The following is a 12841-nucleotide window of genomic DNA, read 5'->3' on the forward strand; positions in this document are numbered from 1 at the left end:
ACATTTTGAGATTCTCCACTTACTCAGCATCCGGGGAAGGAGTGCACTCTTGTGGCTCATGGAGGAAATTTATAGTCAGGGGACTGGCATTCATTCCAGGCCTGTTTAAAGGAGTGCAGTTAGTTCTTCTATTGCACGGGTTTTCATTCAAGCACTTTGAACAGAACACTATTAAGGAATTGGGAAACGTTCTTCCCACAGTGCACATGACTCTGGCTAGAATGTGTTGCAGTATCAGAAGAAGCAACTTTGTGCATGCACACCCCCACCACCACACCACAGTCAAACCAGTAGTATGGTTACGCTAGTTTTTGAGTACAAGATTTTCAGGTACACAGCCCCTGTATTTTAGACAAACTTACTGTATTGTATCCTTCTATCTTCCCTTTGCTTTCCAACTCCTCAGTTTTAAATTCTGTAATTTGGGGGTCTGTGACAAAGAACTTAGGTATGTTGGATTTTTTAAATTCATCTAGTATTATAAACAAAAAGAGAAACCGTATAGTACTGTAGTAAAAAGGCCAACTCATCACGAGGAATTTCAGATTTCAAAATAGTTGTTTGTAAGAATTACCTTGAGATAACTTAAAAATGGTAATCCTAAGTGGACAGTGACAGTCCTGGCAGTGTTAACCACTTCCAAACCTCTGAATTTAATAAGGACTGTGAATATGGGAATACTTTTTTTTGCAATCCTTTATTTCCCAGGTGATCTTCATATCATCTGCAGTCAGAGGTTTTTATCAGTTTTGCATCATGCAATAAGTCTGACTCTTCTTCATTCCAGCCTTGCTCTGACAAGAAACTTCCTTGTTATGGAAAAATTAAGCTAGGTCAAATAGCAATGTCTTAATGGTTTTTTGATTGCTGAAATTCACATTGCATAGTCATTATACAGATACACCACCACCACCACACCACAGATTTAAAGCCCATCTTCTCTGTTTCAGCCAGGGTCTTGGGAGGAAGTCAACACAGTTGGGGCTGGATGAAGCGGGTAGAGATCTAGTTCAGACTTAGGTAACCCTGTCTCTCCGGCCCTGATTCTATACTGCTTTTGGAAGAAATGGAGAAAGCCTCTTTGAACCGCTTCCTGGACACTAACTGGAACTTAGCCTCTTTGCTTTATCCTAAGTCATCACAGACTCACAGTGAGGTAGAAGGGTCTGACTAAATCCACTTACCGTCTCTGGCCCATGTGTCTCACCCCAATTTTGTGCTGCTTTTGAATGAAGCAGAGAAAAGCCCCACTTGCCAATGGCAGAGGAGAAAGTTGTATGGCTACCACTAAAGCCAGAACTTTAGCTCCATCACTAGCTGAGATGTTAGGATTAAAAAAATGTGCATCAATTTTCAAGAAAGCAGTAGAACCTTGAAAAATGCTTGAAGAAGACGACCCTGATAGAGAGAGGAGTTCAAAGTTAGGCAGTGATGTTCAGGGGACTTAGCCTATAAAAAGGTGCTTTATGAAGACAAGAAGGGATTTTTCATCCTAAAGTGGACAGATTTGTTACTACTGTAAAGTTGATAAGCCACTAACAGTCAGTAGAGCGAGCAAGCTTCTGCCTCTGCAGCTTCCTGCAAAGACTAATAATCTTATTATTTAGTTAATGTTGTGATGTTATACCTTTATTTTAATAGAGAATAAATAATAGTTTAGAGATGCCCAGTGTTACAAAAAATCACATGGAGAGGAATTTCACGTTATTTTTTTCCAGAGGTTGTGGAACATGTCCCAGTTCATAATACATAAGTCTCTGGGGAAACATATCCCATGATATGTTCATGATGTTTCCACGTTTTCAAGGTGCATTATGGCCATGCCCGTATGCATATTATATAAGTAGGATTATAAGATGAAGTTCAAGGTTTTAATGCTTTTCTCACCAGATAATGTTCCTTGAACATTGGGTAAATTTCAGTGGCTATTAAATTTGTTAGTAATTGAGAGGTGTGACCATTGAGATGAAAATGAGTCTCTCTCATTACCATCTCTCTCAGACATAAATAGTTCTTTTTTGGGAAATCATTTAGTAGAGCTAATTTGCGAATTAGAAAATCTTGGTCATTTTTGGTTTCTAGCTGTGGAAAAAAGTACGTGATATTTTTCAGAAGCTGGTTTTGAATAAAAAGGGGTGGGGAGAAGGATGTATCTCTAAAAATGATTTACTAATATGATATGCATTAGCTACCTTACATGTTTCACTGTGAGATTTCTTGAATTGAAATAAGTTTATATTAGGAGAGTAAAAATTCAGAAGTTAAGCTAATTCTGAAATCCCATATAGACTTTAGTCCGTTTGTAGTTATGCCAGACTGGTTCAAGTGAAAGTGTTTTCTTCCTGAAGCCTAATGAACTGAAGAAAGTGACAGAGGTCAGTGGAGGAAAGAAGTAGAAAGAAGGAGGCCAATCTGATCTCTTCACCACACATGAGAAAGAGTTCTCAGTCTTCCCTGAAAGAAATGGAGCAAAAGACTCTCTGTTTGATGGGGAAATTATTTGTATTGTATCTCTAATCATGAAAGAGAGAAATTTGGACAAAATAAGCATTTAGTAATCCAAATTGAAATATTTTGGTTTAAATCAGTGTGGATCTCTTTATTGTCAGTGTTGACAAAACTCTCCTCTGTTCATCTTGCTAGCTTTGATCAATCACAAATCAAGTTTTCATTATCACAAAGTAGAAATTCAGTAGTAAAATTTTTCCCTTTTTTGATCCAACTGTAACAGTCTATGCAGGTTAATCAATGGGCTATTAATATAAAACATTTGTTCTTTTTTCCCACTCCTTTCCTCCCCTTTTCCAGGATGGCTCCACAGTATGTACTTTGTCAGTAATGTTTACTTCCATAACTAAGATCCTCTTGAATTGAACAGTGATTTTTGATCATTTTAAGTCCTACAGTACCTGACTCTGAAACACTAGCCTACCCAATATATTGCTAAAAATAAAATCACTGCATGGAGTGTGGTGTGATACACATTTATATTTGTCTCCAGAGACTTCTTTTAAGAATAGCTGAATCATTTTACTTGAAAGTAGAGCAAAAGTAATTAGGGTAGCCACAAAACTAATCTGCCATAATTACTTATTTTCAAGATGCCTCCTGCACATCCCCAGCATTCCACAGAACAGTTTGAAGACCACTGCCTCATTTGTATGTTAAATCCTTTGCCTAAAAGAAATGTTTTCTTCTGTACCTTCTGAGAGATATTAAAATATTTGTTGCACATTGAGCCCAGTTCTCCCAGGGCTTAAAGTTACTCCCTGGTAGTAAATTAAACATTTCAGAAGGAGCATTAGCTTTCTCAGAATATAAGAGACTACTTCTAGTGAGCTTAATAATTAATGTTCCACCCAAAGCGAGTGAATATAGATGCCCTGCTGTTGGTCCAGAGGAAAGAGCATGATTCGAACAATCAGGAAGCCTGGGTTGTCTTAATCCTATCTCTACCAGCAAGGGAATGCCTGCTGGGGTTATGCCTAGGTGGACAGGCATCTATTCTATTTATTTTATTTTGTTAGTATGTTTGGTTTTGTCTCCCCCTTTTAGACTGTGAGCCCACTGTTGGGAAGGGACTGTCTCTATATGTTGCCAATTTGTACTTCCCAAGCGCTTAGTACAGTGCTCTGCACACAGTAAGCGCTCAATAAATTCGATTGATGATGATGATGACAGGCCCGGTAGGAATCTCGAAAAAGAACGTGGGCAATGAAAACTGTAGAAGCTGTTGAAGAACTACCTGCTGGGTCATGGTGCCATGGCACAGGTTTCTGCTGTTCTGCAGTTGCTTTGATCACAAATGGGTCCAGCCTGTCAAAACCCTTTGCATGCACTTCACAAACTGCTATACCCCTGCTCACCTATTTGCTCATTGCACGCCGTGCCGCAGTGGAAACAACTACTGGCTAGGGTGAAAGAGTGCAAGTGGCACCGTTCAAACCACTGGTACTATAATTAATTCCTTCACCCTGGTTCTTGGCCCTGAAGTCTAAGAATTGGGACCCATTCACCATTCTTGATGGGAGATGCCTCAAGTACCTGAAGAACTGAGCTCCTTAAAGCGTCCCTCAATACTCCATTAGAGTTAGAGATTGTTGTGGTATCGGGAACCGCTAGAGTAGATGTCAAATGAAACAACCTCCAAGAACTGAAAATGTGCTCCAGCAACAGTATAGAAACTTGGAGAGGTTTATTCGGTCAGTTCCATCACTGGAATTGAGGAAAGAACTCCCAATATAGGCCCCTGAAAGCCTCAGCCATGACAGTTTGACCTTCTTAGAATTTTCATAGATTGTATTTTTTTAAGAGGATGAGGAATGCCATTTTATAAATCACCTAAAATGAAAGGACAGTCATTGTTAGCCAGTTGCCTAATATTCAATCATCAACGGTCCAATCAACAATCTATTCCTTAACCACAAATTTTAGTTTTTAGGCCTTACGTGACCCAAATAAGGACAGTTGAATATTGAGCCTGTTGATTGTTGAGAATTCACGTTTTGGCAACTGTGGTGATTAGGTCAGAAGTATCTGGTTTTAGGTGATTTGTTGTTCAAGTAATCATTCGATCATATGTATTGAGCGCTTACTGTATGCAGAGCATGGTATTAAGCGCTTAGAATAGTACAAAGTAACAATAAACAGACACATTCCCTGCCAGCAATGAGCTTACAGAACAGTGGAGTAGGGAAGGAATGAGGAGGGAGGATTGAGTCAGCTGCTTTTAAATTTTTATTTTTAGTGCTGTGTGCCTCCCTTATTGAACTTTTGCATGGTTTACTGTCAAGTTTTTAGAGTGGCGAGGATTTCTTGGGGAAAGGTACTATCTACATGCCAGGTAGTGTGCTTAGGTGGCCTTTTCAGGATGGCCAGCGAGATACCCCTCTGTGAATGAATGTGTATATATCTTTATCCAAGGTGTAAGTGTGTAAGAAGCAGCATGGTCTAGTGGATAGAGCATGGGCTTGGGAGTCAGAAGGTCATGAGTTCTAATCCCTGCTCTGCCACTTGTCTGCTGTGTGACCTTGGGTAAGTCACTTCACTTCTCTGTGCCTGAGTTACCTCATCTGTAAAGTAAGGATTGAGACTGTGAGCCCCATGTGGGATAGGGAGTGTGTCCAACCTGATTTGCTTGGATCCACCCCAGTGCTTAGTACAGTGCCTGGCACATAGTAAGTGCTTAATAAATACCACAACTTAAAAGGCTGGAGTAGAATTAACAGTCCCCACCACACTGTGTACACACAAAAAATGTCTTGTTATGCTGAAATGTTTGCTGTGTGCAGCACCCAGATCATTTTCATTTTGGCTTTATTGTCTTACAATCCTTTTGAGCCAAATAAGCTGGCCTTTCTACCAGCTTTCAACTGTGTTGCCACATTTTCCACAATGGCACTCTACTGCATCCTTCAGGTACTTCCTTTCTCCTTCTTGTTTATGTCAGGTAATGTAATATCCTAGATGGAAGCTAGAAAACTAACAAGCAGACCATCTTGGAGCATGGCAGGCAAGAATTTAAGAAGGCAAAAGTGAAAACAGTATCATCTTGGTGATTTGGAAGCTACTTTTCAAAGCAGTGGTTCTATTTACAGTTTGGACTTGGAGTGTAGCATATGACATTCCAGCACTCTGCTTCATGTATGACAGACATTCTTCTTCAGGTCCTCTTTCAGACTTTGATTGTCAGTGAAATGTCATTGTTTAGGGTATAGGTGCATCTAGAATATCTTGTATTTGGTAGGCGGGAGATATTGTTGATATGTGGCACAATTGCTCAGTAAGAGAAGATGATTGCAGTTGTTTACTCATCCCATGTGGTTCATAGCCATGTTTCATTCAGTATTTGGGCATCTCTGCCAATTCAAACATTAGCGTCTCCCATAAGAATCAGTTACGGTCTTCTGGTGAGCCTGCTTGGGTGTGGGTGGGAAAGGCAATTTTTAGGAACAGCTGTCCGAGCCCCTTTCCCCAGTCAGGATGAGCCATGCGTCTGTAAGTAGGATCTCTCAGAAGCCTATATTGCTGCTGTGTCAAACTACCAAATGACTAAGATGCCTTGGGTGGTCTCAGTTAGGATAGGGTAAAAGGTTTCCCATTGTTAGTTGCACATATACTTGAGTTGTTTTTCCAAGAATGGTGTTGAGTGTGGCCATCCGTACTCTCCCTCCCAGTCTCCCAAAAGTTTAGTTAAGGTAAAGGTTCGGTCTGTGGATCAGAATATTCTGTGCGTCCCCGTGCATTGGGCAAAGGTTTCAAGGGGACGGGGCAATGAATGATCTAAGATTAAAGGAAAGAAAAAAGCAGGAATGGGAGAGAAAGACATTCAGAGATAGAGCCAGGCAGTCATGGAAAGCCATGCAAAGTTAAGGGTGACAGACCAACAGATCAGTCAATCAGTGGTATTTTTTGAGCGCTTACGTGTGCAGAGCACTGTACTAAGTGTTTGGGAGAGCACAGTACAACAGAGTTAGTAGACAGCTTCCCTGTCCACAAGGAGCTCACAGTCTAGATAGGGAGACAAACATTGATATGAATAAATAAGTAGTAAATAAATAAATAAGAAATAAAAGATAAATGAATAAGTAAATGCAGCCCTGCACATGCCCAAGCCCACCCACCCAGATGAACTTCCCCTGAAGTCAGTAGCCAGGGAGAAAGGGGGGGCGGGGGGGGGGGGGGGGAGCAGAACTTTAATTGCTGCTGCCCGGGGATTCCCCCTGGGCTTTCTGGTACAGTGAAAACCACATGCAAAATGCTGCATGCCCAGAAGAAAGAAAGAGTGGAACCCTGAAAACTGGAGAGAATAGCTTCCAGCAGCACAACACCTCCAGTCCGTTGTATGGTTCAGTCAAAGCGGGAGATGGGTTGCCTCCCTCCCTGCTCCCTCTCCTGTTTCCTTGCTGCCTCTGTGGCTCAGTACAACCTGCCAGTGAGCCATGAGTTTGATATGTCTAGGTTACTGCACTGGCTGGATTTAGAGACTGACTGTGGGAGGAGAAAGAGAGGAATCAAAAATGATGCCAAGGTTGTGGGGTGGTTGTCAGTGCTGGGAAAGTCAGAAAGAGGAGAAGGGTCAGGAGAGAAATATGGTTTCACGTTAAACCTTTTCCTCAAACAGGCTTGTTGTACAAGATGCCACCCCAACTGTTTTTTCCCAGAATCATTTTTTAGCTTAGATCATTACTACAAACTTAGAAGTAATTCTGATAATTACTGGGCCCACTCCAGTGCCTGAAGTTACTCCTCGTCCTTTTCACTTCAAATTTTGTATACCAAAAAGAGATAGATTCTATTTGAATTTAACACCAACTGGATGAGCAGAAGTGGGTACTACCTCTTCAAGATTAGTTATTTGAGAGGTAAAAACATTTAATTTGAATGTTAGCTTTGCTCTTTTTGACCGTGACGGACAAAAATTGCCTTGCTTAATGAAATGCCTCAATGCTTCTACATTACGTGACCTTTAAGGCATTTTAATTAGGTAAGCATGTGAGATGACGTATATACAAAATAAATTGTTTTATTTCTCCAAGTTGAACTGAAGAAGACATCAAGTACTCTTGAATTCATACTGTGGTAAGATTTAAATTCTTGCTCCTGGGTAGTCAGAGGCAATTGGTTGCAGTCTATTACTTCCATTGAGAAAGAAGAAATGTTATTAGTTTCCTCATCTACAAAATGGGGATTACATCCTACTGCCTTCCTACCGGTGAGCCCAAATGGCACAAGAGACTGCACCCAACCTGAATAGCTTGTATCTACCTCAGCACTTAGTACAGTGCTCGACACATAGTAAACATTTAACAAATACCATTTAAAAAAAAAAGATGCCAATTTGACAGTTTTCACTAATGCGAGAAGTAATATTTTTCTTTTCATTTGTCTTTTCTAATATAGGGTAAACCTCCTTATGCTGCTTCAGCAGAAGAAGTGGCCAAAGAACTTAAGTCAAAATCAGAGGAGTCTAAATCCTCAGTTGTGTCTTCAGATGGATCCCTGGCTGAAAATGGAGTGGTGAATGAGGAGAAACCAGCTTCCCAGGTGAATGGGAATACAGGAGACGTCAGGGCTTCCAACCAGTCTGAAAGTGCCTTGAATAATGACTCTAAAATGTGCAATACAAATCCTCACTTAAATGCACTAAATGCAGACAGTATTTGCCATAAAGATGAGACTCTGGAGGCAGCTGTCTTAAAAAAAGAAGAGTAAACTTATTTTTTATAGAGGGTGAAGGATGTTGGAAGGGTCAGGATTAGGAATATCTGGAAAGAAAGAGAGCCTACAGTTATGTACATTTTTTCCTTTCCGTAAGAGAAAAATGAGGACTTTGGAAATTCGGATCCCTCTTTGATGTCACAGATTTAAGCAACACATTTTTAGTTTTAACCAGTTGTAGTCAAAATGCTACAATAAACAAAAAAGAAAAAAAATGAAGAGCATTTGACTCCCGCACTTAAAATAAAAGTATACATTAAGTTTAACTTTAAACTGGTTATGACAAAAGCTTGTAGTTTTGTTTCTTGAAATATACAAATTTTGGCAGTTGTTAAGTATATATAGCTTAAAATATAATTTTTAGTATTTGGCACCATATGTATGCCGTTATATTTGATTTTGCATTATGTGTCACAACAAAGCTTTCTTTAAGGCTTTAATTTCATGATTTTGAAAAAAATGGCACAACCACAGTTTTTCTTTCTTAAATTACATCACTGTTAATGTGGTTTTTTTGTGTTAAAATGTGCAAACTATTGACAATAAAAGTAATAGAGTAACATTGCCGTTTTGCTGATTTTAACTATACAGTACATCTTACATACTTTACAAGCAAGTTAAATGGAGATAAACTTGAAATCATAGATGCTAATGATTTTCAAAACAAACACAATGCGTTCTGAAACTTTGTGATTAATACCATGCATCTGTGACCAATGAGCTATGTGGTTTTGAATCAGACGTAGACCATTAGTACTACTATTTGAGCTAAACTTCTGCATGGTTCATAATTTTAAAAGTGTGTAGTTAATATTATGCATGTTATTGTCCTTTCTTCCATTCTTACAAGTACTGTGCCCATTTGCAAAACCGAAAAAGCTAATAATCAGTAATAGTCCTATAAAAGATGTTAACTATGTTTAGTCATTGATTGATCTTGCTCTAATCTTAAAATTTTGTGGTTATGGACCTCTGTTGCATTTAATCTAAAAGTTAAAAAAAATTATCTAGCCGTTTTGAATATCAACGTTACCCTGGTGTACTCATTGCTGTATGCGTTACTGTTCTCTGTTGCTATTTTATGCCTTCATATTAGCAAATATGAAATTCTGTGAAAAACAAAAAAAGCTTCAATCTTCAAAAACTACCCTCTTCTGTAGCAAGAAACAAATTGCTTGTTCTTGAGAACTTTCCCATCAAGAATTTAGTAGGAGCAAATATACCTGTATCATTTTGATGTTTTTGTTAGTGTTTCCAAACTTTAATGTACTTCAAAATCAAAATCGTTTCTTTATATTCGTTTTCATCTAATTTTCCTGATGCTCTTCATCACACATTAGTGATCAGAAATGAGGTGTAATTCCCCATTCCCTGCCCGCAAGAGCTAAGTAGGTATCTTAATGTAAGTTGAAGGGAGTTCTGCCCCACTCTTGGATTGTGCAAGAATGAACTACTGTTGGGTTTGATGGATTGTAGATGGATTGTGGTGTGGTGTATTTTGAAGGCTATTGAATGCAACTTACAATGCTTAATAAAAATCTTTATTCTTTTAGTATAAAATACGGTGTGCATTTTAATCAACTGTTTACACAATTCTGCCATGTAGATGACCCTCAGTTCCCCCTCCCCTCAAGTCTCCCAAACACATTTGAGAGAAGCGTATTGAGCAGGTACAGCACTGGCAGCAGCACAGGCAACAGCAACCCGTGAAGTAATATTCCACTGGAAACCACTTAAACTTTCTTAACAGCCCAGAATAAGGGAAGGAGTGGGAGAAGATTTGTTTTCCCCTCTGTGTTGTTGTAGCACCCTTGGGAGCCTGAGCCGGAAAATTGGACTTGTTGTTTAGCAGGTAGAGTTTCTAAAAATTTTCGACAGACAGGAAGACGTAACCATCTGGTTGAGTTTTGATGTATTATACACTTCTGTGGCTTTCCGGTCAGTGAACAGTATTGGAGTTCTTGGATTGAGAGTCTTGAAACAGAATTTCAAAGAGTGGTTTAAATTTCAGAAGGTTTCAAGAAAACACGTACAATAATCTGACACAGTCTTGGCGGTAGGGCTACCGAGATGGAAATGTGGCAATTGGAAAATACCGCCTCTAATCCAAATATCTTCCAGACCATATCCTCTCCATTTTTGTGACTGTTGTTTTCCTTTACCTTTTCCCAATATTGAAGCCGACTGAGGGTAGGCCAAAACAGGTCAATCAGTTACAGAAAAACAGTAATTTGGTATTTGTTAAGTGCTTATTATGTGCAAAGCACTGTTCTAAGCACTGGGAAGGATACTAGGTGATCAGGTTGTCCCACGTGGGGCTCACAATCTTAATCACTGTTTTACAGATAAGGTAACTGAAGCACAGAGAAGTTAAGTGACTTGCCCAAAGTCACACAGCTAAGTGGCAGAGCCAGGATTTGAACCCATGATCTCTGACTCCCAAGCCTGTGCTCTTTCCACTGAGCCACGCTAGGATAGTTTGTTATTGGCAACGAGAGGATGCATTCCAACACAGTGCACACTTTTTTAAAGCCAAAATACTGGTTGCAGGGTGTTTTATGTCATTCATGTAAAGCAAAAACAGTGTCCTGGTGAACACGTATTTCCGTTCAGGTGGCTGACCTTTGAGGTTGTAGGGTATGTGGCCAATGTGTTGGAAATCCAGGGTGCTCAAACTGTATGTGTGTGAGGGAATGCTGAAAGGAGCCGGTGGATGGGGGCGGGGCAGTAACGGGCAGCGGCCCGGTGGTGAATGAAGCACAAAAGGCAGAGTGATGGGATCGGGACCGTTTCTGGCAACAGTGGAGAAGGACAAAAGGACTGCAAGGAGAACAAGATGATCCAATCATCTCCAGAAAGAGCATCGAAACCACGGACACGAGGACGAAAGGAGTGCCGGGGAGCACTTGAAAGTCACGATCAAGGAGTGATGAGGAGACCTACCCCCTCTGGACATTCAGGGGGTTTTCAGGCACAGAGTAAATCATTCAGATGTGAAGTTGGTGAGCAAGAGACTGGTTTTTGTCATCATCGTGATCATCATCATAAGTATTTGTTAAGTGCCAAGCACTGGGGCAGATACAATATAAGCAGATTGGACCCAATCTGTGTCCCACGTGGGTCTCACAGTCTAATGAGGAGGGAGAGCAGATATTTAATCCCCACTTTACAGAAGAGGAAACTGAGGCCCAAAGAAGTTAAATGACTTGCCCGAGATCACACAGCAGGCAAATGGAGGAGCCAGGATTAGAACCCAGGTGAGGAACTGTTACAAGACTTACTTTATGAAGAGTGACTAGTTTTAACTGTGTGTGAATGAAGACATGATGAACTCTACCATGACACATTTTATAAATAAATGTATGTGTTTTCTATACTATTACAGGAATTTTTCCAGGAGGGAGTATCTTATTTATGTGTTCAGTGTGTTTTGTTTCTTTTCTTTTATTCAGATTCTGTTTTTGATAAATATTTTAAAGAAATTGACCCAAAGCAACCAATTTGGTAAGAAATGCTCTTTGGCACTATTTGCATTCCTTTTCATTCATTCATTCAATTGTATTTATTGAGCGCTTACTGTGTGCAGAGCACTGTACTAAATGCTTGGAAAGTACAATTCAGCAATAAAGAGAGACAATCCCTTCCCAGATCGGGTCCATTTCCTACACTTATTCACGTGTAAGGCCACCAGTCAAGTTAACGGGCATTTTGACATCTTTAAACGGCTGGTTGGCTGATCTTCATCAACAGGTATTTATTGTACACTGCCTGCATGACACACCCAGGTGCTCTTCATTGTACAGTGCACCGGGGACTGATTGGCACAGTGCCTTGTAGATGTTCCCCTGCACAAATGCTGTACCCCTGCCCGCCTATTCATTGAATATACTCCTTGCCCCGGCGGGGATGGGGCTGGCAGGGAAGAAAGAGTGCAAGCAATGCTGCCCAAACCACTAGCGCTGTCACCAATTCCTTGGCATGGGTTCTCAGCCCCGAAGTCTCTGTGCCTGGACAGAGGCTCTCCTGTCGTTCACTACGGAAGACGATGTCGTCATCCGCTGTAACCCTGCTGCTTCAAGGTAATGTTCCACCAGTTATAAATCTGCTTTCTTAAAATTGAATTCCCAATCCTGTATTGCCTGGATAAATTCATTTAAAGATTCTGGTTGGACAATGGGCTTTGCATTTTAAAACTCTGGTTATGAAAATTCTCAAGGCATTCCAAAATGAACAACTTCCGGAAATTTACCAAGCAGTGAAGGATTCAAACTAAGCTTGCAGCAGGATTTACGGCATTCCTCAAATGGACAGATCCAGTTTTTACTTTTATTTTACGTTGTTCAACCTTTGGTGGAAGTAGCACACATGGTTACTCCTAGTACTAAGGCTCATTGTCTACCAATTTTTTTATGGTATTAGTAGAACACTTACTAGGTTCCAGTCACAGTACTAAGCACTGGGGAAAGTAAAAACTAACTAGGTTGGACAAATGGGGTTCAGAGTCTTAATCCCCATTTTACAGATGAGGCAACTGAGGCACATAGAAGTGAACTGATTTCCCCAAGGCCACACAGCAGACAAGTGGTGGAGCCAGGATTAGAACCTAGGTCCTTCTAACTCC

At 40.3% G+C, this 12841-nt stretch overlaps 1 protein-coding gene across 5 annotated transcripts in view; it reads left to right on the forward strand.

Moving 5' to 3' along the window:
* The window catches only part of FAM120A (family with sequence similarity 120A), a 94586-nt gene extending 84806 nt beyond the window's left edge, over nucleotides 1-9780 (forward strand). For all 5 annotated transcript variants that reach the window (XM_038771849.1, XM_038771853.1, XM_038771852.1 and 2 more), the window contains one exon: nucleotides 7903-9780. In XM_038771849.1, coding sequence (XP_038627777.1) covers nucleotides 7903-8214 — 312 coding nt within the window. In that variant the 3' untranslated portion in view covers nucleotides 8215-9780. The remainder of the gene's footprint in view (nucleotides 1-7902) is intronic.
* The last annotated feature ends 3061 nt before the right edge of the window (nucleotides 9781-12841 follow it).

Source organism: Tachyglossus aculeatus, chromosome X1, assembly GCF_015852505.1.
Source record: "Tachyglossus aculeatus isolate mTacAcu1 chromosome X1, mTacAcu1.pri, whole genome shotgun sequence".
In the NCBI taxonomy this organism is placed as follows: domain Eukaryota; kingdom Metazoa; phylum Chordata; class Mammalia; order Monotremata; family Tachyglossidae; genus Tachyglossus; species Tachyglossus aculeatus.